The sequence below is a fragment of the Humulus lupulus genome, chromosome 2 (assembly GCF_963169125.1).
Source record: "Humulus lupulus chromosome 2, drHumLupu1.1, whole genome shotgun sequence".
NCBI classification, from domain to species: domain Eukaryota; kingdom Viridiplantae; phylum Streptophyta; class Magnoliopsida; order Rosales; family Cannabaceae; genus Humulus; species Humulus lupulus.
The window spans coordinates 51,341,949-51,369,009 of NC_084794.1; the positions used below are offsets into that span (position 1 = coordinate 51,341,949).

General features: G+C 35.9%; 4 protein-coding genes across 4 annotated transcripts; 3 read left to right on the forward strand and 1 right to left on the reverse strand.

Annotated features, from left to right (window-relative positions):
* The first annotated feature begins 14,231 nt into the window (after window positions 1–14,231).
* On the forward strand, window positions 14,232–16,441 carry LOC133817785 (uncharacterized). The gene is made up of 6 exons (XM_062250383.1): window positions 14,232–14,617; window positions 14,859–14,981; window positions 15,259–15,447; window positions 15,531–15,612; window positions 15,722–15,786; window positions 15,948–16,441. The coding sequence occupies exons 1-6, from the start codon at window positions 14,324–14,326 to the stop codon at window positions 16,254–16,256; spliced, it is 1,062 nt and encodes a 353-aa protein (XP_062106367.1). The 5' UTR covers window positions 14,232–14,323; the 3' UTR covers window positions 16,257–16,441.
* Window positions 16,442–16,445: 4 nt separating this feature from the next.
* LOC133817784 (serpin-ZX-like) lies at window positions 16,446–19,276 on the forward strand. The gene is made up of 2 exons (XM_062250382.1): window positions 16,446–17,976; window positions 18,307–19,276. The coding sequence occupies exons 1-2, from the start codon at window positions 17,563–17,565 to the stop codon at window positions 19,096–19,098; spliced, it is 1,206 nt and encodes a 401-aa protein (XP_062106366.1). The 5' UTR covers window positions 16,446–17,562; the 3' UTR covers window positions 19,099–19,276.
* Window positions 19,277–21,412: 2,136 nt separating this feature from the next.
* Window positions 21,413–22,162, forward strand: LOC133814244 (serpin-Z3-like). Its single transcript, XM_062247233.1, has one exon. The coding sequence runs from the start codon at window positions 21,413–21,415 to the stop codon at window positions 21,917–21,919; it is 507 nt and encodes a 168-aa protein (XP_062103217.1). The 3' UTR covers window positions 21,920–22,162.
* A 1,405-nt stretch (window positions 22,163–23,567) lies between these two features.
* On the reverse strand, window positions 23,568–25,241 carry LOC133817789 (protein trichome birefringence-like 19). The gene is made up of 2 exons (XM_062250386.1): window positions 24,758–25,241; window positions 23,568–24,659 (listed from the first exon to the last, which is right to left on the reverse strand). The coding sequence occupies exons 1-2, from the start codon at window positions 25,229–25,231 to the stop codon at window positions 23,865–23,867; spliced, it is 1,269 nt and encodes a 422-aa protein (XP_062106370.1). The 5' UTR covers window positions 25,232–25,241; the 3' UTR covers window positions 23,568–23,864.
* Window positions 25,242–27,061: the final 1,820 nt, after the last annotated feature.

The window sequence follows — 27,061 nt, forward strand, 5'->3', positions numbered from 1 at the left end:
AACCTGACCAGCTGAAGGTTCTCTGTAGTCATGAATCCCCCCACGTCTAACTCCTCGGCACTAAGTGTGGCATAGAACTTTTTTCGATCCAGGATCGATTTGCTAAGCCGGGTCTGAGCATATGGACCTGCTTTCCAAGATTGTGAGTGTCCAGTAGACAAAAACTAAAGGCTAGACAAAAAATGAAGAAGGACGACTTACCCACACGCTGGAAGTCCAACACCAAGGTGGGGTTCTTCTCCAGGAGGAACCCGGATGTCATGAACCAGTAGTGCCTGCCATCCGGGGGGTGCTTCCATATGCTGAATCGAGCCGCACTAATGCCACATACTTTCAGCCTATAAAACTCATCCCATGTCTTGTCTTTAGAGTTCAATTGCAGCTCCAGCTTGCAAAAATACAACAATTCTACGGGAGTGGGCGCCGGGATCTCCTTCGACGCGCAGATTATGCGCCATCTCGCGAGAAATTTATACGCTTGGGGGAGTAGCTGGAAAGGCGCGATCCTCGCAAAGTTGAGGAATCATGCGAAATAGTCGTGGAGCGGGAGAGTAGCTCCTGCGCTGATGTGGCCTATGCTCCAGGCCCCGAACATGCCCACGCTGGTATGGGCTTTCTCCTCCTTCCGGGTCAGTCGGTTGTAAAAAATCCCCCGAGTCGACTCTACTCCAAGGGCTTTCTCTAGCTGATGCAGCATTCGGTAATTCTGGAACTCATTATTCTCCCCACCCATTTCCCACTTGTTGCCAGTGGGAAGTTTGGTCTTCTCCAGGACTACAGGGCTCGCCTGGACACTGTCATCCGTGTACAAAGTCACGTCGCGACTCATAATTAGGGACCTAGAAGCGATAAAGAAAATGAGAACCAAGCAGTTAGCACCAAAATCGAAGAAAACTAGTTAAGGTACGAAGGTTCTCTTAAAACTGCCCTCCGGACCCAAATCCGGGTGCAATAGAGATCCCAAGATCTTATGTCAGGAACTAAACAACAAAGGCTTTTCTAATTCACCCAAACAATCTTGAGGCGTCCGAATTGATCCGGGACAACCAGACTAGTATGAGTTGTCACCTAGAAACTCTACGATTCATGCCTACCACTATCCTATCTAGAACCACCCTACACGGTGGTCACGGTCCTAACAGATTTATGTTCGCAGAAATAGCGTGACAATAAAAACAACCAAAAAGGAATAAAAAGAGGAGAAAATGACCATAAAATTTACTATGGGGTATTAGATTTGAGATTCGTAGAGTCTCAGGCGACAACATCGACAAAATCTCAGTCTTGAACCTGAGAAGACGATGCAACAGTTCGTCGGCACTCCCAGACGTGTGAACCGAAACAGAATTGTCTGTTAGTTGAATGGAAAGAGGTCTCATCGAAAATAAGTGAACACGACGGTGTATCAATCGTCGGAGAATCTCGTCGGCAATGTTGGACATACGAAGCTTTCTCTGCTCTCTAGTTTGAATATATGGGATGAGTAAAGTTTGGAAATAAGTCTGTCGAGGTATTTATAGGGTAAAAATCCACTATTTGATCCAACGGTCCATAGTGGGGATCCCAAGATTTTCCCCATCCGATGATCCCAGATGATGCAGGGGCATTAATTGGCCTAATCAAATACTAAATTGTAGATTCGTCAATCCACAATCTGCACCTACCTCATCCAACGGTCCATGTTAAAAATCTCAAGACTATCCCCATCCAACAGTTTTGGATAGTGAAGAAGCATTAAACAGCCCACTCAAGTACCCAATAAACCTTTTTCGTACAGACGGGACGTCTCAAGAATTGCACTGACACCCATCGGTCACCTGGGCAATCAAAAGATTCTTTCCAGATCTTTAAGGCGCGAGTGGCGCAGATGCACCATCAACCTGGAGACACGTGTCTGAGACGTTGGGAATTTGAAAGGATGGGGATCACCCAAATGGCCCCCAAGTAAATGAACCCGACTCCTAGTAAACGAATCGGGATATTTGAGATTGATCCGGGAGAGTGAGGCAAGTCTCCACCATGTGAACACAGATGAAGACTTGGGGGGTAAATGTTTTCATTATTTTCCACCCGTGACACATGGCATGACCCACTGGGTTTGTGGGCCCTCTTAAGAGGTCCAGGCCCATCCTGAACCCAATGAACGGGGAAGGAGGAAATCGTGATAGCCCGAGCACCATCAAGCCTAGCAACATTCAATGGGCGCGAGCATAATGAAGGAACCGGGACTAAGATGCAGGCCCAACTCATCTTCTCTGCCCCGACCAACCTACATCCTCCGAGATGCTAATTAAGGCGACATACTAACTGTTCACTGAAGACAGACCTTATCAATGTTATATTATTTCATATAATATAATGTTAGATTAAATAATGTGACAAAATGTGATTTGTCACACCTTGTAACATATTATTGAGAGTCAGAAAAATTAGACACATGTGTATACTCAAATGTGACATATTTTGGAGTTACAAAATCAGTTACAAATTTGTAACTCCCAAATATTACCCAATACTGTGTATATTATATGTTACACATTTGAGATTGGATTTCACAAAGCCATGATGAAATATGGTTGTTGGAGACATGTGTTTTAACTCCCAATAGGTGTTTGGAGGTTACAAAATCTTGTGGGAAAGGATTTGGGACGTTTTGGAAAAATGACTTTTTTGTGCTGGGGGACAGAAGCCAGTGGCCGCAGCCAGTGAGGTTGACAGCCTATATGGTTTTTCAGTTTTTTTCCAAATTAAACGGTTCTAACATCCCAAATAACTCCCAAATCTCCATTTTAATTCCATAAACATCCAATTAAACATTGGTAACAGCCATGGGGGTTAGTGGAATTTGAAATTCAAAGGGGTATCTCAAACTCTATAAATATGAGCCTAATGCTCACTTGTAAGACACACTATTTTCCATCCACAAAGCACTTGGCTGGAAAATACACCATAGATGCTTGATAATTCCAGAGAGTTATTTCCTTGAGAGTTCCCTTCGTGCTTAGAGAATAGGGGGAAATAAGCTTTTGGACAAAGGTTTTGAGCCTTGTTCAAGTTGGTGATCCCCACTACTCTACACTTTGGTTGTGTGAGAGTTTGTCCCTTTTTATTGGTTTTATTTTCATTCTTTTGATCTTGTTGATCTTATTTACTTGTATTATTATTGTTTTGAGTTTGTAATCTTCTTCTTCTACCTCTTTATATTTACTTGTATTTTGAGCAATTTAGTTGTAATGTTTATTTAATCAATTACCTTGTCTATTGTATTTTTTACATAGAGTTGTATTTTGGGTTTTCCATGTTTCCATTGAGTATAAATATATATTATCTAACAATCAAAAGCTTAACTTCCTTTTCAATGGAAGGAGAAACCATGGAGATCATATAAGGATCCAACTTTGAAAAGATGGTAAGATAAGGTAATGTTCTTCTTTGGTTTTCTTAGAAGATCTAATGGTTTTCATATAGTGATAGAAATGAGAAGAAGAAAAGTTTATAAATGAGGTTCATTGTTTTCTAATCTCCTTTGTTTTTCAAATATAGTGGTTATATTAGAAGATAATTTAATATCTTGAGTATTTATTATATGTGATTAATATGTAAATAATATAGTAGATTATTGGGTAAAATACTAGCATGTTATAGAATTGTCTTATTATGTGATAATGATAAATTATTAGAATGACAATTTTATGAGTTTTATATGACATGCCTATATATTGATTTTGTGAATCAATATAAATGTGAAATCATATGTGTATGATATTTGTAATTCATGTTCTCGTATTAATAAAGAGCTATATTAGTATGATATTAGTCATGTATGTTGACAACAATGTGAAGTTATATTTCAAATATTTGTGAGATGATAATATGTTTTATCTTATATCATTATAATGTAATAAGTTACTATTTATTTGGTGAATAAAGTGTATTATTTGGAAATTAAAATTCTCATTTAAAGTGTTGAGCATCTCAATTATGAGATAAGAAAAGATGAACCTAAGGGGGTTACATCTTTTGATAAGTGTCTTGCCATTGCAAGAAAAACGGATCAAAGTGAATTCAAAAATTGTGGGATGACATGTTGACTCAATAGACTTATAGTCTAAAGTGTGGTCAAATGAAATATATTTGAGAATTATTTAGTGACAATAATTCTTAAATATTGAATGATGAGACATTTCAAAATTGGAGAAGCAATTTTGAATCTTTACACCAATGGTGAATAAAAGAGAACTTTATTCATTTTGGTTAAATATTGTGACATGTTTAAATTAATCTCAATGAGGAAATAATTTTAAACAAAAACATAAAAAATCAAAGTGTTAATGTAACGCCCTACTTCCTTAGAGCCGCTACCAAGTGAGTTCAAAAACATGCATTTAACTCGCTAATCGAGGTTTAAAGTCAAAAGTGTAATTAAATCATAAACAGAGTTATAAACTTTGAAAATAATTCCATTTACTGAAAATCATAAAGTATTTGACATTTGGGATCCCAAAATATCGTTTAGAAGTATTTACAACATTTAAGTACAAACAAAGTCGACTAGACGACAAAATCTAGGTTTTAGTACAACCATCTCCCAAGATCCACTGGCTGTGGCAGCCAGGCAGGCCAAACATGTACGCGCCGCTTCACGCTCTCCGTACTCATGGTTGTTCGATTTTCCCCTTGCCCTTACCTGCACCACAGAGCACCCGTGAGCCGAAGATCAGCAAGAAAACCCTCACAAGAAAAACGTATCCATAACAAACACTTAGCATATAGACAGGCCATCAATAGGCTAAACACATACGGCTATGCCATCCCAGGCGCTTTACCAGGCCCTGGGTTTGCGGTCCACACCGTGAGGATATCCCAGGTATCTGTTAAGGTCTCGCCCTGGCAACTCGCACTCCACGTGCTCAACGCTGCTCCCGGCCCCTTGCCGCACTCGGCCTTGCACTCAACGTGCCTAACGCCGTTCCCGGCCCCTGCCGACCTCGGCCTGCGCCGTTCCCGACTCTTGCCGAACATTTACACAATTGCATTCATAGCATAATAAAACATATACTGAACATTAACAAATTCAATCAAGGGCTACGCCCTGCAATTCAAACATATAGAGCGCTGCCCTGCATACAAGCTCTATGGGAACAGTGGTTTTCTTACCTGCGTCTCGAGCTTTCCAAGCACCAATGCTTCGAGCACAGTTCCTTAGTCCAAGCCTCGCTGAAGCCCTAGTCACAACACATTAACAATGTCCACCTATCAAACTCTAACCCAATAAATAGTTTCAAACCATAATTATGATCTCCGAGGCATTGAATTCTATCAATCCGGGTGATAAAATCCATCCCAAGCCTTAACTAGTGAGTTCCTGAGCCTAAAACCTCTTAAAAACCCAAAAGTACCTTAAGCGTCGCGGCCCTAGGGACTCATGAAGCGGGTACAGATAGGTGACAGTAGCAAAAGTCACAAAAGTGGGTATAGCTCCCTTTAGCCATGTGACGATAGGGTTACAAGAGCTTAACTGATAAGTTATCCTTTCATAAGTTCGATCAGGATAGGTGTATGGTGAATGGTCACCAACATAACCTTCCTCATGACCATAGAGTCATAACCTTGGAACATCGTTCCCTAGCCATGTGACAACAGTCACCGGGGCCTTATGCCCTAGCTTTGAGTACTAGTCTTAGACTAGCCAAGCGCTTATAAGTTCATCGACTTTAGGGTCGGTCCAACATTAATGCCATAGAGCCATTAAATGCAGATATCGATTCGATCTAATCTTCATTTGGCCCGGCGTTCATAACGCTCTGCCATTTCTGACTCTTGGGTCAGTGTCCCTGACTAGTCAGTGCCATAAACAAGTAATCAACATTCACTAGCATTTAATATGCAATCCATGTCCACATATATCAACCAACATGCTTCAGTAACAAGCCATGCATGTCAAATACATATACAGGGTGCAACTGTATTCATACACTGTTTTCTTACCTCTGGTTCGAGTGAAAGTTATTATAAGAACGACCCCTGAGAACGATCAATCTTTTAATTCCTTGACGGTCACCTGGTCATAACCAAAATATAGGATTCATCAATGAAAATGATAACAAAGGGTTCCCAAACCAAAACCTAGCCTCCGAGACATCGAATCCCACTAAACTGGGTAGTAGGATCGATCCCGAGGCCTAAGGCTTGAATCCCCAAGCTAAAAATACAATTCTGGCCAAAATTTCCTTAAGGGTCGCGACCCTCCCTAGCTGCGCCACGGCGCGCCCCTCAAACAGAGGTGGCCTTTTCCTGTCAAGCACCATGGGCCGCGGCTCAGCATAGCCATGCTACGGCTCATTACGCAAAACAGCCAAAAACCAGCACGCACCAGCTCGACTTCCCCTGCGTTTTCCCTTGGAACCAAACCCTCAAACCAGTTCCAAACCTCCTCCAAACACTCAATCCAACCCCTAAACATCACCTCTATCAAACCCTCATCAAAACCCAAGCTAAACATCATTCAAACTTCCATCAATTCAACTATCCATCAAGAGAATTACAAACTAAAAAAAACTCAAAGCTAAAACAGAGTACAACCAGAAACCAATGGCTAAAACTCACCTCAAATCCGAGATTAGACCTCCTTCAATGGCTGAACCAAGTCTACAAACCCATCCCCTTGATTTCCTAGCTTGAAACCTCACTTTGAGCTCAAAAACTCCAAAGGATAAATGGAAGGAAATGATGTATGGGATGAAGAAGGAAAACCCTGTTTCTTCTCTGTTTTTCTACAGCCATCTAAAGGTCATATACATCCATCCAAATGACCTAAATGCCCCTAAGTCATTAAAAGTTTCTAAAACCTTCCCAAGGGCAAAATTGGTACTTTCGAACCTATACCGTTAATTATAATTAACGCTCTCCAATTCCCACTAACCTCAACAATCTCATACACCAATAATTCACATCCCGTTACCCTATAATTCCCGGTAACGCTCTAATCATTAAAAACACCCCGAGACTCACCCCGAGCCCCGAGCTTAAGCCTGTTATGACCAAACCGATAAATTATACTTGAAGATCGTCTCATGCCGAACAACTCGAATCAATCCACATTATAATGTGGCCTCACAATATATCATTGATATGCAAACAAATATACAATTATGCCCCCAACGGGCCAAATTACCAAAACACCCCCATAAACAAATGTGGACCCACATGCATGCATTTAGCATCATATTATAATATAATTCTGATAAACATGCATAAATTCATTTAATGGCATAATTAAACAGTTATGGCCCTCCCCGCCTACTAATCCAGCCATTAAACCATATTAGGGAATCCGGGGCATTACATTACCCTTGCTGAGTTATGATTCAGAGTTGATCCCCTAAATTCCCAACTTTAATTCCTCAAGCTCCAAGCCCTGGTTTTCTGGTTAGAGTCTCCCAAGCTCTGCTCCAATTCTTAGTTCTTGACCGTTTTCTTTTCCTAGCTTCTTTCCTTGAGTTGTCTTGGAGAGTAAAGGTGAGAGAGAATAAAAGCTATCTTCAGCTGAGAAGGAAAAGTGAATGTCGGTTTCTAAGTTTCTAAAAACTTCCTAGGTTTTGTTTTATTTAACTTAAGCTTTAAGGTTACCTCAAGACTCGGGGTGCCAAAAACGTCCCCGAGGGAAAAATGGTAGATTTCCCCAATATTCTCTCATAGACATTCTAACCTCAAATATATCTCCAAATATTTATTTCCATAACCCGATAACCCCATAATACATCTAATACCCAAAATACCCCTCGACTCGCCCTGAGTCGGATTCTCAACCCCGTTGTGACATTCTGGCTAACTGTTCCCTAGAACTGTCTCGGATCGTGCTACACAGATACATATCACATACATATCATATTTATCACATTTATGCCCTCAACGGGCTAAAATCACAAACTTACCCCTAATATCCAAACGGTGCCCACATGCATATTCAATTCAACTAAACATGCATCTCTATCACACATTCACATAAATTCACATATTATAACCGTAATTCACCCACTACCCTCCAGGCACGCTAATCAAGGTCCTATGCCTTATTAGCAAATTTGGGTCGTTACAGTTAAAGTAAATCAATGAGGGTTTATTTTCTTTGATTTAAAGTGTTTAAAAATTGACATTTTGATTTTGATTTTGATGAGAAAATCAATGGATATCAAATTGATATTTGCAAAAGAATCTCTAAGAGACTCTTAAAAAATGCACAAAAGTTGTTTAAGTGATTTTGAGATTATTTAGACAACTAAAAGTAAAAGTTGCTTTGAAAGGAGTGTGCCTTGCTTTAGCAAGTAAATAAATCAAGATAAACTTTGAGATTTTATCTTGAGAGTTTATCATTTGGCATAAAGGACTCATGATGAACTTTGAGAATCATAGGTCTAGATTTATCTTAGAGGATAAAGGACTTAATAGAAATGAAGATATTTCTATTTTAAAGTGATATTTTATTATCACTATGTGAGAAATGTGGGGGTGATACTCCAAAGTTAATCAATTGATTAATTTGGTCATCCTATCAAATAGATGATTTGGAATTCCACATTCTAATTTACATTGGCTATATGTGTATAGAATGAACAAATCTAGACATGTTTGGTGTCTAAAGTTATTGTTTTGTAATATTTTGATTCAAGAAGGAATCAATTTAAAACATAAAGGATAATTCTAGAAACAAATAGGTTTCCAGAATTAATATTCAAGGAAAATGTTTATCTTGGATATTAAACTATAAAATAGTGGGGGTGTTGACTATGGTCAAAATCACTATTTTACAGGGGTAACTATTTTAATCAAACTATAGCTAGCAACAAAGTTTGAATAAAATAATGAGAGTGTCTAAGTATGCATACATGAGAAAAATGATTCAAATGGAATCATTTCTACATCTCAAGGGGATGGGACTTAGACTCCCTAAAGAGATTCACAATTGATGGTAACCTATCTTAATACTAGTAACCAAACTAGTATTAGGTTCAATAGGTAATAACAAGTCAATCAAGTGAATAAGTAGTAGTACTCAAATTTTGTCCCATCTAAGATATGAGTACTAGAGTGTTGAGAAGACAAGTATTTTAGGGTAACAAAATACTGTAACAAAATGAGGGTTAAAACCGAAAGGTTTTTTAATAGAACTTAGTCTTGAGAAGACAAGTATTTTAGGGTAACAAAATACTGTAAGAGTTCTACCTATATAGACCTAGGGGTGGTGCCACCCCTCATGAGAATTGGGAGTCATTCTCAAGAAAAGACTATGAATGGAATGTGCACATGACCATTAACGGTGCAAAAGCGAGACATTGAGGTCTCAAGTGAACATAGTAAAGGTGTGTGTGTTATCACCGGTTTGTTATCAAGGGATAGTGGTTCAATGCTTCGGCAACCAAAATTTCAACAAACTTTATGATAATTACACCAAGGTAAAATTCAAGTCGAAAGACATTTTACTTTATGCACCAATGCAAATGTTTCTATAGAGAGTGATTATTTAATCAAGTGGGGGAATATTATAATTTAATATAATGTTTGATTGATTAAATAAGTGTTATAAAAAGTGATTATTTAATCTAGTGGGGGAATGTTATATTATTTCATATAATATAATGTTAGATTAAATAATGTGACAAAATATGATTTGTCACACCTTGTAACATATTATTGAGAGTCAGAAAAATTAGACACATGTGTGTGCCCAAATGTGACATATTTTGGAGTTACAAAATCAGTTACAAATTTGTAACTCCCAAATATTACCCAATAATGTGTATATTATATGTTACACATTTGAGATTGGATTTCACAAAGCCATGATGAAATATGGCTGTTGGAGACATGTGTTTTAACTCCCAATAGGTGTTTGGAGGTTACAAAATCATGTGGGAAATGATTTAGGACGTTTTGGAACGTTTTGGAAAAATGATTTTTTTGTGCTGAAAATGGCATGTGGCCGCGGCCTGGGGGACAGAAGACAGTGGTCGCGGCCACTGAAAATTCCTGGGCGCGGCCAGTGAGGCTGACAACCTATTTGGTTTTTTAGTTTTTTCCAAATTGAATGGTTCTAACATCCCAAATAACTCTCAAATCTCCATTTTAATTCCATAAACATCCAATTAAACATTGGTAACAGCCATGGGGGTTGGTGGAATTTGAAATTCAAAGGGGTATCTCAAATTCTATAAATATGAGCCTAATGCTCATTTGTAAGACACACCATTTTCCATCCACAAAGCACTTGGCTGGAGAATACATCATAGAGGCTTGATAATTCCAGAGAGTTATTTCCTTGAGAGATCCCTTCGTGCTTAGAGAATAAGGGGAAATAAGATTTTGGACAAAGGTTTTGAGCCTTGTTCAAGTTGGTGATCCCCACTACTCTACAATTTGGTTGTGTGAGAGTTTGTCCCTTTTTATTGGTTTTATTTTCATTCTTTTGATCTTATTGATCTTATTTACTTGTATTATTATTGTTTTGAATTTGTAATCTTCTTCTTATACCTCTTTATATTTACTTGATTTTGAGCAATTGAGTTGTAATATTTATTTAATCAATTACCTTGTCTATTGTATTTTTTACATAGAGTTGTATTTTGGTTTTTCCATGTTTCCATTGAGTATAAATATATATTCTCTAACAATCAAGAATCCAGGCGAGATCTTCAGTGTCATGATGTCCACCTTGGCAAATGAACCCGAGTCCTGGTGAACAAACCAAGACTCTAGTAAATGAACCGGGACATTAGTAAACGAACTCAGACCAGACCCCTAGATAGGGCAAGCCTAGTTTTCCCCGATGCTGACCTGTCCCCACCAAATCCGACAATTGGTCTCCTCAAATAACCTGCAGAAGAGGGTACACCCAGAACGTACACTGTTCCTAGGAAACAGTACTCCAACTACTCTGACAGAACTTGTCCCTAGGATCCCCTTAGAAGCTCATGCGGACCAGTCCGTGGTAACGTACAATGGGCAGCTGTAAGGCTTGGCCACACCTAAGTCGGTCCAATGAGCCCAGATTAACAACATCTAATTATGTTACATTATTTGTATTATGGCTCCATTAGCGAGCAAACTGTAATTACATCCCTATTGGCCCCGGATTAGTCCAGCCCAAGGTGCTTGATTGCCTATAAATAGGGCCAGTTGTGTACTGTAGTGGGGATCCCATAATTTCTCTAGTAAGCAAAAACTCTACTAAAACTTGTAGAAAAACTCCATTTTCAATATTCTCTAAAGCCTAATACTAGTGACTCGCGGACTAAGGCTCATTAACGCCCCAACCACGTAAAAACTCTGATTGTTCATCTCTAATCCTTTCTTTTCAGCTCTTATTTCATAATATATTTCTAGTTTTCGAAAAACTCAGTAAACAATATCAAATTCAAAAACTATATTTCTTAAATAAAAAATTGTATTTTTTTGAAAATTTATAATTGTGGTTAATTATTTTTAAAAACTATAAAAACGATAATAAAACATATAATTATTATTATTTTAAAAATCTCTACGTAATCATTATGAATATTAGTACTCACATATCATAATTTAGTGTGGAAATTACATTAAACATGGTATTTTTTTTCTTCATAAGTTTGATAAATATGAGGTTTTCAATTTGGTGCATTTTTTTATGGGTTTTTCTTCTTCTTTTTTTTTAATACATTTTTTTGAGTTTCTTTTTCCATATTGTTTAGTAATATCATTTTTTCCCTACTTATATGATGATAATTGGTTACTAGTGTCGAATTAATTATTTTAAAAATTGATGTGGTAGTTACCTATAACTACTATCATTTTTTTTTTGTAATATAGTAGTAACCAATTACCACTATCATTTTTTTTTATAGTTTTTTAGTGATGTGGTGATAAACGATTATCACTATGAAATTAATTTTTATATTTTGAATGATGTGATGGTAGTTGGTTACCACTATCAAAATAATTATGATTATTTCCATCAAAATATATAATTCGTTACGCTAATAATAGATCTAAAACCTTAATCAAAAATAGGTTACTTAACTTAAACCTGAATAATAATAATAATAATAGTGAAAGCAACCACTATAGAAGAATAATAAAAACATTCTAAATCACTGTCGGAGAAGACTATCACAATCTTGTAGGTGATGATGCCGGAGAAGATGCTGACAAGGAAGAAGATTATTGTCAATAATTTTTTTTTAATGAAATTTGTGAATTTATTTATGGTGATATGTTTTATATATTTTATTGACGTTCTATATTTTTTTTTGTCAACTTGCCCTATTTCGTGGCATAAGTCAAATGTTTATAAATATAGAAGTTAAGTTTAAATTTAAAATATGTAAATTTCTCTAAATTATTTGTTACTATTACTAAAAATGTTATAAAATAGTGACAAAAATGTCAATCAAGCCCAAAAAAAATCCAATTACATATGTCCATTTCACTTACACCATTCTAGAGTGAGCTTAAAAGTTGAGGAAATTACATTTTATATGAGATTTTAATAGAGTGAAAAAATATGATTTAAAAAAAAGAGTTAATTTATGACTTTTTTTTTAAGAATTTCACTTTTTAAGAGTTTATTTTTCCATATTTTTGTATAAAAGTTGGTTTATGCCATAGTTTTACTCTTAATCAAGTTTTATTAATTTGGAAGGGTATGTTTGTAATTTGATTATTATTTTTTAAGCTTATTTGTTTTTTTTATATAACTAACTTTATACTAATATTTATTTGGTTGTTTTGCAATTTTTTTAAATATGAATTGTGTTTATTATTATTTTTTATTTATTAGAAACATTTTTTTTCTTTTTTTTTAGATTGCATGTTTATTTTTTCAAATCTTAGGTAAGGTAACCAGTTACTTGATTGATCTTTGACAATTATGTAAAAAAAAATCTTAGAACTAGGTTAAATAACATGTACCAGAAGGGGTAACCAACGATCGTGAGAGGAGTAATTTTTTTGCCATAATAGGGGTAACTAGTTACCATAAGAGGAGTGACGGGGTACTCATACTATATATGAAAAGAAACATCAAATTTGAAGGAAAAAAAAAAGAAGAACACTTCATTAAAAAAGAAATAAGAAGTACCTATGATTTTAATAACAAGGTAACCAATTACCATAAGGAACCCATAAATATACACCCATATCAGAATATAAATGTAATCAGTTACCCCCAGAAATATACACACAAAGAACTGAAAGGTAACCAGTTACCCCTAGAAATATACACACAAAGTACGAGAAAGTAACTAGTTACCCCCAGAAATATACACACAAAGAACGGGAAGGTAACTAGTTACCCTAGACCTGAAGATAGAAAAAAAATCAGATCCACCCTCTTTCTCTCTCTCCCATCTTCTTCTCTTCTCTCACCAAGAACCCTAGCCGTCGTCTGCCTTTCCGCCGCCTGGGTTCGTGTCTAGGCCACCTTCCTGCATCACCTTCGACCATGAACCACCTTCCTCCCTCGCCTTCGACCACCACCAAAACCCCTTATCCCGTACACGCGAACCCTGTCGTTTTGGATCTGGGTGCGCATCGACACCACGGGCAGAGGTGGAGGTGGTTCGTCGTGGAGATGTTGGTGTTGCACCAGGGCCCACACTCAGATGGGGCTCTCTGACGAGTGGGGCTCAGGCGGAGTTGGGGTCTCGAACGGTTGGGGTCTTGAACGGTTGGAGCTGAGCTGGGTTTCATGGAGGTGCGCGCCTAAGGTGAATTCCAGGTGGTGAGGGTGGGTGGCCGGAGATGATGGTGGAGATGGTGAGGCAGGCGAGTGGAAGACAAGGGAGGTGGCGGCTAAGGAAAAAGGAAAGAGAAGAGAGATGGGAGAGAGAGAACCGTGCAGCTGGGTTTGGAGAGAGAAAATGTTTGTGTGGCAGGGGTTTGAGAAAGAGAATAGTGTAATGCTAATTTACAATAGTTACTTTGTTTGACTGATGTGTTTTGATTTTAAATTTAGCTTCTATATTTTAGTTAGCTAGTAATTGTGTTTTCTATACTTTAATTTTTTCTTTAATAAATTTTCCTATAAAAATTAAGAAAAGTATAATTTTCATATTTTTGTACAATAATGGCACGAAAGCCATATTTTTGAAAAATGCCCTTAGAAGTTTGAGCTCCATCTAGGCCCAATAGATAAAACTTGGGCTTTCATTGGAAGAAGCCAAATTTCTGGTTAAGCCCAACCTGCCCTCCTTCCCGGTTCGTCGTCTGAAACTGTGATGTAATGTGAGTTAAGCAATTTCTCAACCGCCATTGTCCATTGGAGCCAGTCAAGATTCAAGAAGATAAGAAAATGGCAGGCCTACTAGCATGGGCGGCAGACGTCGTCGGGGGCGGCGGTAGTGGACATGGAAACGGAGAAGGTGGGGCTGATTTAATCCCAATTGTTTACAGTCCAGAGCAGCAAAAGTACGTTCAGGAATTGGATCAGAAAGCGGCTTCTTTGAGCCGCTCAATTCAAGATCTACGGTTGAGACTCCCTCCTCCTGACATATCCCAACGCCTTCCTCACCTCCATGCTCACTCCCTAGCTTCTAATGCCGATCTTGCTCTCCAATTGAATTCCCACTCCGCTACCCGCGAACAGGTTTGCTTATCCTTCTTCTTCTTATTATTTAAATGTTTTTTTCACCAAATTTTTTATAATTTTTTTGTTCATCTGGGTCATTACAAATGTGCATTGATTCTATTCTAATCGAGTGATTTCATCTGGGTTTATATCAATGGTTTTTTTTGGTTTTTAGGGTTTGAATGAAAGTATAGTTTTTGTATATTGTTAATGCTTCATTTTGCATTATTAATAGTATTTCACCAATCATTATGGTCAGGCTCAATTGAGAGAGGTGACTCTACAAGAAGAAAATGCTGCTTTCGAAAAAGCTATATCAAATTGTGAAAATAAGATACAGGAGAAAAGACAGGAAGCTGATGTACTAAGGAGAAAATTAGAGGTGAGCATTAACACTTTCAATCGGAAAGGTGACTTTTTTTTTTTTTTTTGTAGGTAACCATATATAATGAATGCCACTATGTTAGTGACATTGCCTCTTGTTGAGACTTCTTATGCACATGGATTTTATAGCCATATTCTTTTACTCCAAAAGAGTAAAGTTTTTATGCCCTGTCCCTGTTATTATAAGTATACTAAAAATGCATGTAGTTCGCTTGGTGGTTTTCATGTGTTTGAGCAAGCCATTTGAAGTTCTTTTGATCAATTGATCATTTTAGGAGATGGAGGAGACTGAGAAGAATTTGAGGGTGGAACTTGAAAATGCACAAACTGCATTGAGTGCCAGTCAATCTGGTGGAGGAGCAGAAGTATCAGTGGGTGAATCCTCAGCGTTTGAAACTGGACAAGATACAGCAGCCCCGAAGTCCTCCATAATAGAGGAGTTAGAGAACCAGAAGAAGGAGCTGGTCTGCATTCTTTTGAATTTTTTTGACGATGAACTCTTATTTTTCTTGCATTTTACTTATTATAAGGGTTATCTTTCTTGTAGAGTTTATTGGAGGATAAAGTTCAGGTCTTAGAAAAGACTTGGTTAGAAGTACAAGAGAATGCACTGAAGCAACCCACCCCAGGTATTTTAAGTCATCAATTTACTTACTATGTCGGACTATGTCCTGCTTAGCTTAATAGAGGAATCATATAGTTGAAACTCTTGTCAATTTTTAATCTTCGATTCTGCAGCACAAAGAGAGAAGATATTAGATAAGCAGCTTCACAGCCTCATTGAGCAACTGGCTTCGAAACAGGTAATTGTGAACCTCAGAAAAATATTTCAAGTGTTCCCTACCCCAAAAAAAAAAAAAATCAAGATTTCTTGTTTCGAAAGTACCAATATTTATATGTTATCCATTGCTAAATCCTGGAGGAAATTTTGTCACCGTTGACACATTATCCATTTCATTTGTAGGCACAAGCAGAAGGCTTGGTAAGTGAAATTCATATAAAAGGGCTGGAACTAGAAAATTTGAATGGTTTGTGGAGGCGGCTGGAAAGTAGCAATGTAGAGGTGAATGCAGCCAGAAATCGGTTTGTCCGAAGCACATTAGAGAAGGGGTCTGCTTCCTCTGATTACATTGTTGAACCTAATTACAAGAACCCTTATTCTTCTGGTGGCCGAAATGAATGTCAGCAGAGGCTTATGTTGCTCAGATCAGGTTTTGTGTTTTACATTTTAGTTTTGCACATCTTGGTCTTCATCAAAATTTCATTTTGGTAATATATATATATATATATGGTTATCAAAATACTGATTCAATACCTTGTTTTATTCTTGGTTTTATGCCTCCAATCCAACTTATATAGAATGGGGTAAACGAGGCAAAAAAAGAAAAAGGAGATACACTTGAGAACGATTGCGTGTATGAATTATAGTTGTGTATATACGATGTAATATTTTAGCTATATTCCCAAGTTCATCATGTTGATAGCTGAGTTTAGTTGGGCTTCTTCGTTTCCCTCTATTGCAAAAAGAAAAGTACATGTCGTTTATGAACGAACAAAACGGATTTTAAGGGAAAACTTGTTTTTATAAGTTGAGTAATGATTGCTATTTACACATAATGATAATGATGTGTAATTAATTTCAACTACACAATTAAAAGTGATGAGGTCCCACTTAAAATTATCTATGGATGAAATTTAACACATCTAACATTACTTAAGTTTTATTCATTGGAAGTTCTTGATAAATTACATTAATAGCACGTATTATGTTGTTTATTCAAATTGTTCGGAAAATGAATTAGAATTATTTTATGTTGTTTACATTATTAGGAAACTTAATTAGAATGTTTAAATTGATTAAATTATTTTTTTTATTAAAAAATATAAATAAATATAAATATTTATTTTGTGAGATATATTTTTAAATAACAAAATTATCTTTAAATTTTCTATTTATAAAAAATAGAAGTCATTATTATCAATGGCATTTCTTTGGTAATTGGGATTTTTTTTCCCTTATTCTACCAATTTCTACCATTAGTAAATATGTGAATTCGGAATCATTATTAAACAAATAATTTTCATTAAACATGCCATATTATCAAACAACATATGAAATAGAAAACTAAATGTCGTTTTCTGCCTCATTTGTTGGTTTGTTTTTAAAGAAAAAAGATGTTGTCAGCGTTACATACATACAGGTCTGTCATCTTTGTAGAAACAGAAAAATACATGTCGTTTCTCTAAAACTCGATATGTTCTGTAATTGACTTATTGTTTCTGTTCAATAAGTAATGAAAGTTGGCCAACATGTCGTTATTCATCTGAAAGGAGACATCTCAAGGAGAAACGACATGTAGTCATAATGTGGTCATGAAAAATATTTGTACGTGGGTACCAAGTAAGCGTGGATATTAAGCAACCTACAAGAGAAAGAACTACACACACAACAAAGTCACACTCCATTCTTGTAACTATTTAAGAAGAGCCAAGTATATTGAAGCATCACTACAACAACTATCAATTCAAGCTTTGATAACCCCAATGGAGCTTCCCCTTAAAAAAAACAAAAAACTTCAATGGAGCATTCATCAAAGTCAAACTCCTCCAATCATTTCAACACCAATTTCTGTTTGGCCTTGACAACCCAAGTTTTAGAAAATGAAGCCAATAAGGGTACAAACTTTGTGGCCTCACCTTTATCATTACATGTTGTGTTAAGCTTGGTCGCCGCAGGGTCAACGGGACGTACTCTAGAACAGTTGTTGTTCTTTTTGGGATCACAAAGTGTTGATGAACTCAGTTTATTGTCTTCACATGTCACAAGTCTGATATCACCAAATGAAGGCAGTGAAAGTCCAAGAAGTGGTCCCCTCTTATCCTTTGTTAATGGGGCTTGGTTGGATCAAAGGTACAATTTGAAGCCATCATTTGAAGCTATTGTGAAAGAGACATACAAAGCCGAGATAAAAAACGTTGACTTTGTTGCTAAGGTAAATCTCTTTGTTTTCAACTTTTTTTAAATTTATAGCCGTTAAACTTACTGAGCTAATATTTTAAGTTGGGAATATTCTTTAATCAAGAAAATTGATGGTCGTGTTATCTAAAATTGGGGAAATTTGTAAATCATGATTCATGTTCATAATGTTCATCTAGTTGACTTTTTCGGTTTTAGTTTGATTTTTAGATCCATGGAGATGAACTTGTGTATTTATGTTTAATCTACATTACACATACACATACGCATACGCATACACATATACATTATTGTTATTAAACAATATCATTTTAATACGATTTTGCTTGTGCTTTTCTCCCTGAAGGCTGATGAAATAGTGGATGAAGTGAATTCTTGGGCTGAAAAAGAAACCGAAGGACTCATAACTAAACTTCTTCCTTATGGATGTGTAGATTTTCATACTGTACTAGTTTTTGCAAATGCACTCTACTTCAAAGGATCATGGGATAAACAATTCGACACTTCAAATACTCGAACTAGAAACTTTCACCTTCTTAACGGTCAAACTGTTCAAGTTCCCTTTATGACAACTGGTGACAACCCTTTTGAGAGACATCTATACAAATGCTTTGATACTTTTAAGGTTCTCAAAATTCCTTACCGAAGTGGTCAAGACTCTCGTAGATTTTCCATGTACTTTTTCCTTCCAAATGAGAGGGATGGTATCTTCAATCTAATCCAAAAGGTTAAATCAAATCCTAATTTTTTGGATGAACAATATGAGCTGACAAAAGACAAACTCACTGAGTTTTGGATTCCAAAATTTAAATTCTCATTCGAGTTTGGAGCGATAGAGACCATGCATAAAATGGGGCTCAAACTACCTTTCAAGCCTGGTGAGCTTACAGAAGTGATTGATTGTCCCATTCTTGGTAAGGACATCTTTGTTTCAAAAGTATTCCACAAGTCTTGTATAGAAGTCAACGAGGAAGGGACAGAAGCTGCGACTAGCACTGCTGTTATGTTCGAATTGCAACGCCAAAGAGTGTATCCAAGCTTTGTGGCTGATCATCCCTTCTTGTTCATGATTAGAGAAGAGACTCATGGGATTGTGTTCTTTTTTGGAGCTGTGCTTAATCCACTTCTAGACTCCTAATCCTCATTCCTCTTAACATGTTGTTCTACTGTAATTTGTCTTTATTAAGTGTGCGTGTTCTTTTTTTTTTTTCTGGCTGAAATATGTAAGGTGTGCTTTGATATGCTACTTTTGATGGATTGACATCTTTCTGTTGTATGAAAATAAATCTCAATTATTAGATATACAAAAATAAATTTCCTATATTCATATGTACTATTTCTTTTTGGCTGAGTGACCTGCAAACCCTCATTTGCTTTTTCACTGGAAACAATTGACTCAAATGAAATCATCATAAAAAATGAGTCTTGTGCTACTATTGCAATAGCTGTTGATGTTATTGAAGTCAACTAGTGTTGCTCATCTGAGTGTTTTGTCTTCACATATGACCTTGCCTAATGATGGCATTGGGAATCTTTAAGAGGTTGTTAGTCACATCTTGTCTTTTGTTAATCGTTCTGGTTTAGATTAAAGGCTCACTTGGGGCTATCTTTTGAAGCATTTGTGAAAGGTTCTTACAAAGCCAAGATCAGAAACCTTGGCTTTGTCTGTTAGTTGTGTGGTTAAGAGTTCGGTTATTTCTTGGTTAGAATTGCAGCCTAATTATTTGTAACTGAGGGTACCTAACATGGCAACTTAAAAATGGTTATCTGTTAGTAGTATTAGTTATCAGCTTGTTTAAAGTATCAACTTGTTTAAATAATTATAGTTGTGTATATACAGTGTAATGTTTTAGCTATACTCTTAAGTTCATGTTTTAGCTGGCTGCCTTTTGTTGTGCTTCGTTTCCTTGTGAAGAAAATTTACACGTTCATTGCCAGAAGGAAAGCATCTGTCGTTTTCGAACAAAAATAAAACTCATCTAAGTGAAAATCTGTTGTTATATGTTGTATTCGTTAACAGAAAACAACGTTTCAGATGAATTACATCCTTATAAAACAAGGTACTTCAAACAACATATGAAACAGAAAACTATATGTCGTTTTCTCTTTTCTGCTTCATACTTAGCTTAGCATTTATAGAGCCATGTCAATGTCATCTTTGTAGAAACAGAAAACTACAGGTGGCTTTCTTTAGAATTCGATATGTTCTATAATTGACTTGTCGTTTCTGATAAGTGATTGAAGTTGGCCAAAATGTCGTTTTTCATCTGAAAGGAGACATCTCAAGGAAAAACTACATGTAGTCATTAAGCAAGCTACAAGAGTTTACTTAGCAAGCCACAAGAAGTATGCGTGGATATATTTAGCAACCTACAAGAGGACAACACACGTACAACAAAGTCTAATAGTTCATTCTTGTAACTCTATTTAAGAAGAGTCACTACAACTATCAAATTAAGCTTTGCTAACCTCAATGGAACATCCATCAAAAGCAAACTCCTCCTCCAATCATTTCAATAACAATTTCTGTTTGACCTTGACAACCCAAGTTTTAGAAAATGAAGCCAATAAGGGTTCAAACTTTGTGGCCTCACCTTTATCATTACATGTTCTGTTAAGCTTGGTCGCCGCAGGGTCAACGGGGCATACTCTAGAATAGCTGTTGTTCTTTTTGGGATCAGAAAGTGTTGATGAACTCAGTTTATTGTCCTCACATGTCACAAGTCTGATATCACCAAATGAAGTTCACGAAAGTCCAAGAAGTGGTCCCCTATTGTCGCTTGTTAATGGGGCTTGGTTGGATCAAGGATACAATTTGAACCCATCATTTGAAGCTATTTTGAAAGAGAATTACAAAACCTAGATAAAAAACGTTGACTTTGTTGCTAAGGTAAATCTCTTTGTTGTCAACTTTTATATAGCCGTTAAACTTGCTAAACCAATTCCATCAAAAAGAAAAAAAAACTTGCTGAACCAATATAATAAGTTGGGAATATTCTTTCATTAAGCAAATTGATGATCTTGTTATCCAAAATTGGTGAAAGAATGTGGACCATGGTTCATGTTCATAACGTTCATCTATGTTGACTTTCTCAGGTATAGTTTGACGTTTAGATCCATGGAGATGAACTTGTGTAATTAATAATTATGTTGAAAAGTTCAATATGTTTGTCTACATTACACAACATACACATATATTGTTATTAAAAAATATCATTTCAGTACGGTTTTGCTTGTGCTTATCTTCCTGTGAGGTGAATTCTTGGGCTCAAAAGGCAACCAAAGGACTCATAACTAGACTTCTCCCTTATGGATGTGTTGATCACTTGACTGTACTAGTTTTAGCAAATGCACTCTACTTCAAAGGATCATGAGATAGAGAATTCGACGCTTCAAATACTCGAACTAGAAACTTTCACCTTCTTAATGGTCAAACTATTCAAGTCCCTTTTATGACAACTAGCAACAACCCTTTTGAGAGACATTTATACAGATGCTTTGATGATTTTAAGGTTCTCAAAATTCCTTACCGAAGTGGTCAAGACTCTGGTAAATTTTCCATGTACTTTTTCCTTCCAAATGAGAAAGATGATATACATAATCTAATCCAAAAGGTTAAATCCAATCCTGAGTTTTTGAATCAACAATATGAGCTGACAAAAGACAAACTCACTGAGTTTTGGATTCCAAAATTTAAATTCTCATTCGAGTTTAAAGCAAAAGAGACCATGAAGAAAATAGGGCTTGAACTACCTTTCATGGCTGGTGAGCTTACGGAAGTGGTTCATTGTCCTATTACTGGTAAGGACATCTTTGTTTCAGGAGTATTCCACAAGTCTTGTATTGAAGTCGACGAGGAAGGGAAAGAAGCCACGGCTAGCACTGCTCTTCTATTTGAAAGGCAATGCCTAAGAGTATATCCAAGCTTTGTGGCTGATCATCCCTTCTTGTTCATATGATTAGAGAAGAGACTCATGGGATTGTATTATTCTTTGGAGTTATGCTTAATCCACTTTTAGACTCCTAACATGGGGTTCTCAGCATGATATTCTACTGTAATTTGTCTTTGTTTAAGTTTTTCTTTTTTCTTTTTTGCTGGAAAATGTAAGGTGTGATTTGATATGCAACTTTTGATGGATTGACATCTTCCGTTTGTATGAAAATAAATCTCTATTATAAGACATACAAAAATAAACTTCCTATATTCATATGTTCTATTTCTTTTGGCTGAGTCACCAGCAAACCCTCATTTGCTCTTCCACTGGACACAATTTTCTCAAATGAAATCATCATGAAACTAAATGAGTCTTGTGCTACTATTGCAATAGCTGTTGATGTTATAGGAATCTTTAAGAGGTTGTTGCTAGTCACATCTTGTCTTTTGTTCATAGAGCTTTGGTTATATCAAAGGTTTTAATTTGAATCAATTGTGAAAGGTTCTTACAAAGCCAAGATCAGAAACCTTGGCTTTGTCTGTTAGTTGAGTGGTTAAGACTTAAGAGTTAGCTTTTTCGGTTCTTTATTGGTTAGGATTGCAGCCTAACTATTTATAATTAAGGGCAACTAACAAGGCAACTAGAAAATGGTTATCTGTTAGTGGGATTAGCTATCTACTTGTTAAGTACAAGGCCGTTCCAATGTTTTGGTTTGTCAATTAAAAAACAATGGAATCGTAATTATAATATGATAACAATTCCCTTATTCATTGAAAACCTCGTTTCAACCCTTCACCATTGGGAAGCTTTTTCATTCTTAAAACAACTTTAAATTTAAAATAAAATTACCAGTGAATACAACACTAATTCCATTTATTCCTATAACTAACCAAACAAAATAATTTTGATTCCAATATTTATTCTAAAGTGTAAGCAAACAACAAAATATGTTCCAATGATCATTCTTATTTTATTTCATTATGATTTCCGTTACCATTCTAATTCTATTCCACTGAACCAAACATAACTTATATTTCTAAGAGACTTTCCAAGGGAAATTGAGAAAAACAGAGAGATTATTGTGGGGATCCAAAGTGTAAAGGTGTTTTGTGTGCGCGTGTGGATCAAAAGTGTCAATACAGTGTTTATTTTGAAGTAGCTCGTCAAACTTGTCATATCAATTTGAAATTTGAAATACGTTGATTTAGACTTGGTAAACAGGGTGGGTCTGTTCTTATCAAATCATAAAGCAACGTGTAACTTTATTCTTAGTTATCTAATGTTTCAGCTTACTGTTTCATGATTAAGATGGGATGTTTCTATTGTAGTTCAAAAAGATTAGTAATTCAATAGAATTTTACATGTCCTTTGTTACTTGAAAGATAATGAAGCTCTAGTCTAGATGAAGTGAACTCTGTTTTTTTGAAAATGCACTTTATTTTTAAGAATCATGTTATACAAAATTTGACACATCAAAGACTTGAATTAGACATTTTACCTTGTCAATGAGCAAATTGTTTGAGTCCCCTTCATGACCTTTGAACATAATATTGTAGCGATATCTATGCAGAAGTTTCAATGCTTTTCCTTCTATTTTTTCCCCCAAGTTGAGAAAAATAGCCTTCTCAATCTAGTTCTTTGTTTTGAATTTTGATATGCACTATTAGCTGTGTGATAATAAAGCTCAATCTTGTGGTATTGAAAACATATATTTATGTAATGCATACACTTTTCCAACTCTGTAATTTGTAAACATTGTGGTAAGTATCCACAAAATCCTAGTTATGATGAATAAAAAATTGACTTTCAAGTGTGCTCGACTCATGAACTGTCCACATGTGCCTGACAGACATTTCTCTGTGAAACTTTACCTAACACAACTGTGCATAAATTATACATTTTCTTAACATTGTATAGAGTAAACAAGTATATCTGTTTATGTATGTATAGTTTCTTATGAATCAAACTTCTATAGTTTCCCATCAAGTGAACTCTGCCCAGTCCTCAACAAGTAGAGCAAAAACTCATTCCAAGCATCAATGGGTCCAGGCAAGCACCAGTGTACACAATCTGCCAATGTCATATTCCTCTGGGGTGAGTGTCCATAGAAGTTAGGATGTCCATCAGGTCTCATCAACATAGCCTCAGTTGTATCCATTAGCTTGAACTCCAAACCTCTCTTCCTTCCAAGCTCTTCCACAGCTCTAAACTCCTCAACCTGAGGTAAATGCATATCCCATATGTACTGATCAACCTTCAGTTCTTCTCTGGCAAAAGGCCTAGTCCTCACACAGTTGCCTCCATCGTTCCACGCCCCATTCTCGAAGTGAGATGGCGAAAAAGTCCTCAAAAAAGTCACCCCCTTGTAGTTTTCAAGGCTCAAAAGAGTTCTAAAGACAGTTCGGAAGGCCTTCCTGTATGCATAATAAGGTGTGAAGTTTGTGAGGTTGTCATGGCTGCAAGTTGAGCAGCCAATGAGGCTGCCATTCTCGTGTAACATCGCTGGCCGAAAGAACCATTGTCCAGCCGAGACGATCACATAGTCAAACTTCTCAACATCATTTAACCAACCCTCATTAGGCTCATCTAAGTAGAGGTTCATCTGACTGTTGGGTGAGTAGCCATTGGAGTCTGACTCTATGGATTTGACCAAAAATGGTGCCCAAAGTGTCCCCATAGTAAAGTTGTAATCCGGGTACAAATAGCGCTTGAAATAAGCTGTGTCTGTATAATATTTATCCGATACATCTTCTGGATATGCCACCTGCAGAAAAAACCAAAAAAGGTAAAGATATTTTAGTGCAAAGAAAAATTTGTACTATACCCGATATTTCCTTTTTCTTTTTTCTTTTGAATGCTTACTTTGGTTAAAAGGCACAACAAAGAATGCATTTGATTTTTTCCAACTGAATCTCCAAGAAAAGCTAGTGATTTTCCTCTGACAAGCTCTAAAAACTGAACAGCATCAAACAAAGGTAGCTCACATTCATCTGGTTTCCACCTCCAATTCAAAAACTCCTTATTGGGTCTCCCAAACTTGAGGCAATTCTGCTGATCAATGATCAAATGACAAGTTTCATTGGTGTAGTAAGGCTCTTCAAAATATGGAACCCAAGTTCCATTAAAGACATTACAAGTTTTGCTTGATTCTTCCAAGCTTTTCAAGCTACTGACATCACTCTCAGGAGATGACAATGAGAAAGGAGAAGTGTTCTTGAGACAGAATGGGATTGTAGTTAGGAGAATGAAGTAGACGAGTAGAAGAAGAAACTTCTTGAGTGAATTGGGTGGTGGGAATTTTCCACTATGAAGATCAGGAATGGTATGAAGCTTCATGGTGGATATTGTACCTATAGCAAAGATAAAATGAATTCGTTTTAGTATATATGAGGGGTTCAATCAAGATGCCTTGTCAGCAATACTGAGTAAATGGCCATTGTCCTTCGGACAATTTATTAGAGTTAATTATTAATAATAATTTATTATAATTCAAAAACAGCTTTTTTCTTTTGGATTGACTTAACAACCAGATCACCACTATGTCTCAATTCCATTTATTTTTCGGTGAAACATCATTATTCATAATTAAATGCTAATCTTGAAATGACTATCTCATTCCATCTTTACTCATATAATATATTCTTTCATATCATTTTCCAATACCGTATGCTATGGTTTTAAGTTTAAACTTAGGTTGATTTAATTAGACTAAGGAGTTTGAATTAAAACAGTCTAATTTTTAATACTGTTTGCATACATGCACTAAGGATTTCATGATATTTAAAAAATATATCTATTTATATATTATCCCCTATATGATTTTCTCTGAATCGGATGCTCATTTTATCGTCAAAAGCACTTAATATGTTAAAATGTGTATTGCAAATAAATTAACCAATAAAAAATTCTTAATGAATTGAAATTATGCTGTCGGTGTCCTTATATAAACAGGGGAAAATGCTCCTTTAGTTTTAGAACAATATATTTCTCAATCCACTCATTGTGTGCTTTTCTTTTCTTAAAAAAAAGTGTACAGAGAATCTGTGCTGTTGTTAATCGATTGATTCAAATTCTAAGTGCTTAGAATGATAATATATAATTATATATCTTGTTGCAGCCCCAACTACATAATAGATTCCTAATTAATGCCTTTTCTTATCACTGACAACAAAAAAATGTGTATGTATTTTTGTATAAGTGCATTACTTTTTACATATATAAATACATAGACAAAGAAAAAGGCCATTGTGTGTGATGATTAGTCTAATCATCCCACAATGAAAACTACTTCTCACCTTTGAAAAGTTCAAGAACATTGTGGCATTGGAAAAACACTAATATAAAATGTTTAATTACAGGCTGGTTTATCACATTGCTAATCTTTTATACAAAACTATGTATAATTGAGTGTGGGAATAACATACATTCCTTTATTCGTTACTTCATACAATCAAACAATTTTTATTTATTTTTTGAAGTAATCATTAGGTGTATGAAGATTGGCTAAAAGTCACTTCAAGGTTGTTACACATAAACATATAATGGGGCCAACAGGTAAAGAAATTCCATTATGTATAGATATATACAGTTTCAAGTTACAAACTGGCGTGGCTTAGGAGTGAAGTCGTTGATCATTACAATCTTGAATTAGCCTCAAACGGTAGTCTCTCACTCACAGCCTTCACACATTAAATATATGTTAGATTTTAAATTTTGTTGCCTTTGTATTTTATTTCATGTATGTATACTTAGATTGATTAAAAATCAGCTTAAAGTATATTAAATTTAAACTTAAATACGTAAAACAAAACACAAAGTACTTAATAGGATTGTGATAAAATCTTTATCCGGAACCAAACGTTGCCCACATATACTTTACGCATACACATACATACATACATACATACATACATACATACATGCATATGTATGAGTGTGGCTAATCTCATAAATTTTCTTTGGACTTTTGCTTGTGGCTTATTGTACAAAAGGGGACCGAAGAATAGTTTGGAAGAAAGTGCCAATAGCTTTCAATAAAGTTATTTTGTCGGCAATGTTAGGGTTCTTCCAAGAGGTGGGACTTAAATTTGATGCTAAAACAAGGAAATTTCCACACTGATTTACCCTTAATGAAGCTTTAGGATAAAAAAAAACAGATGGAGTTAA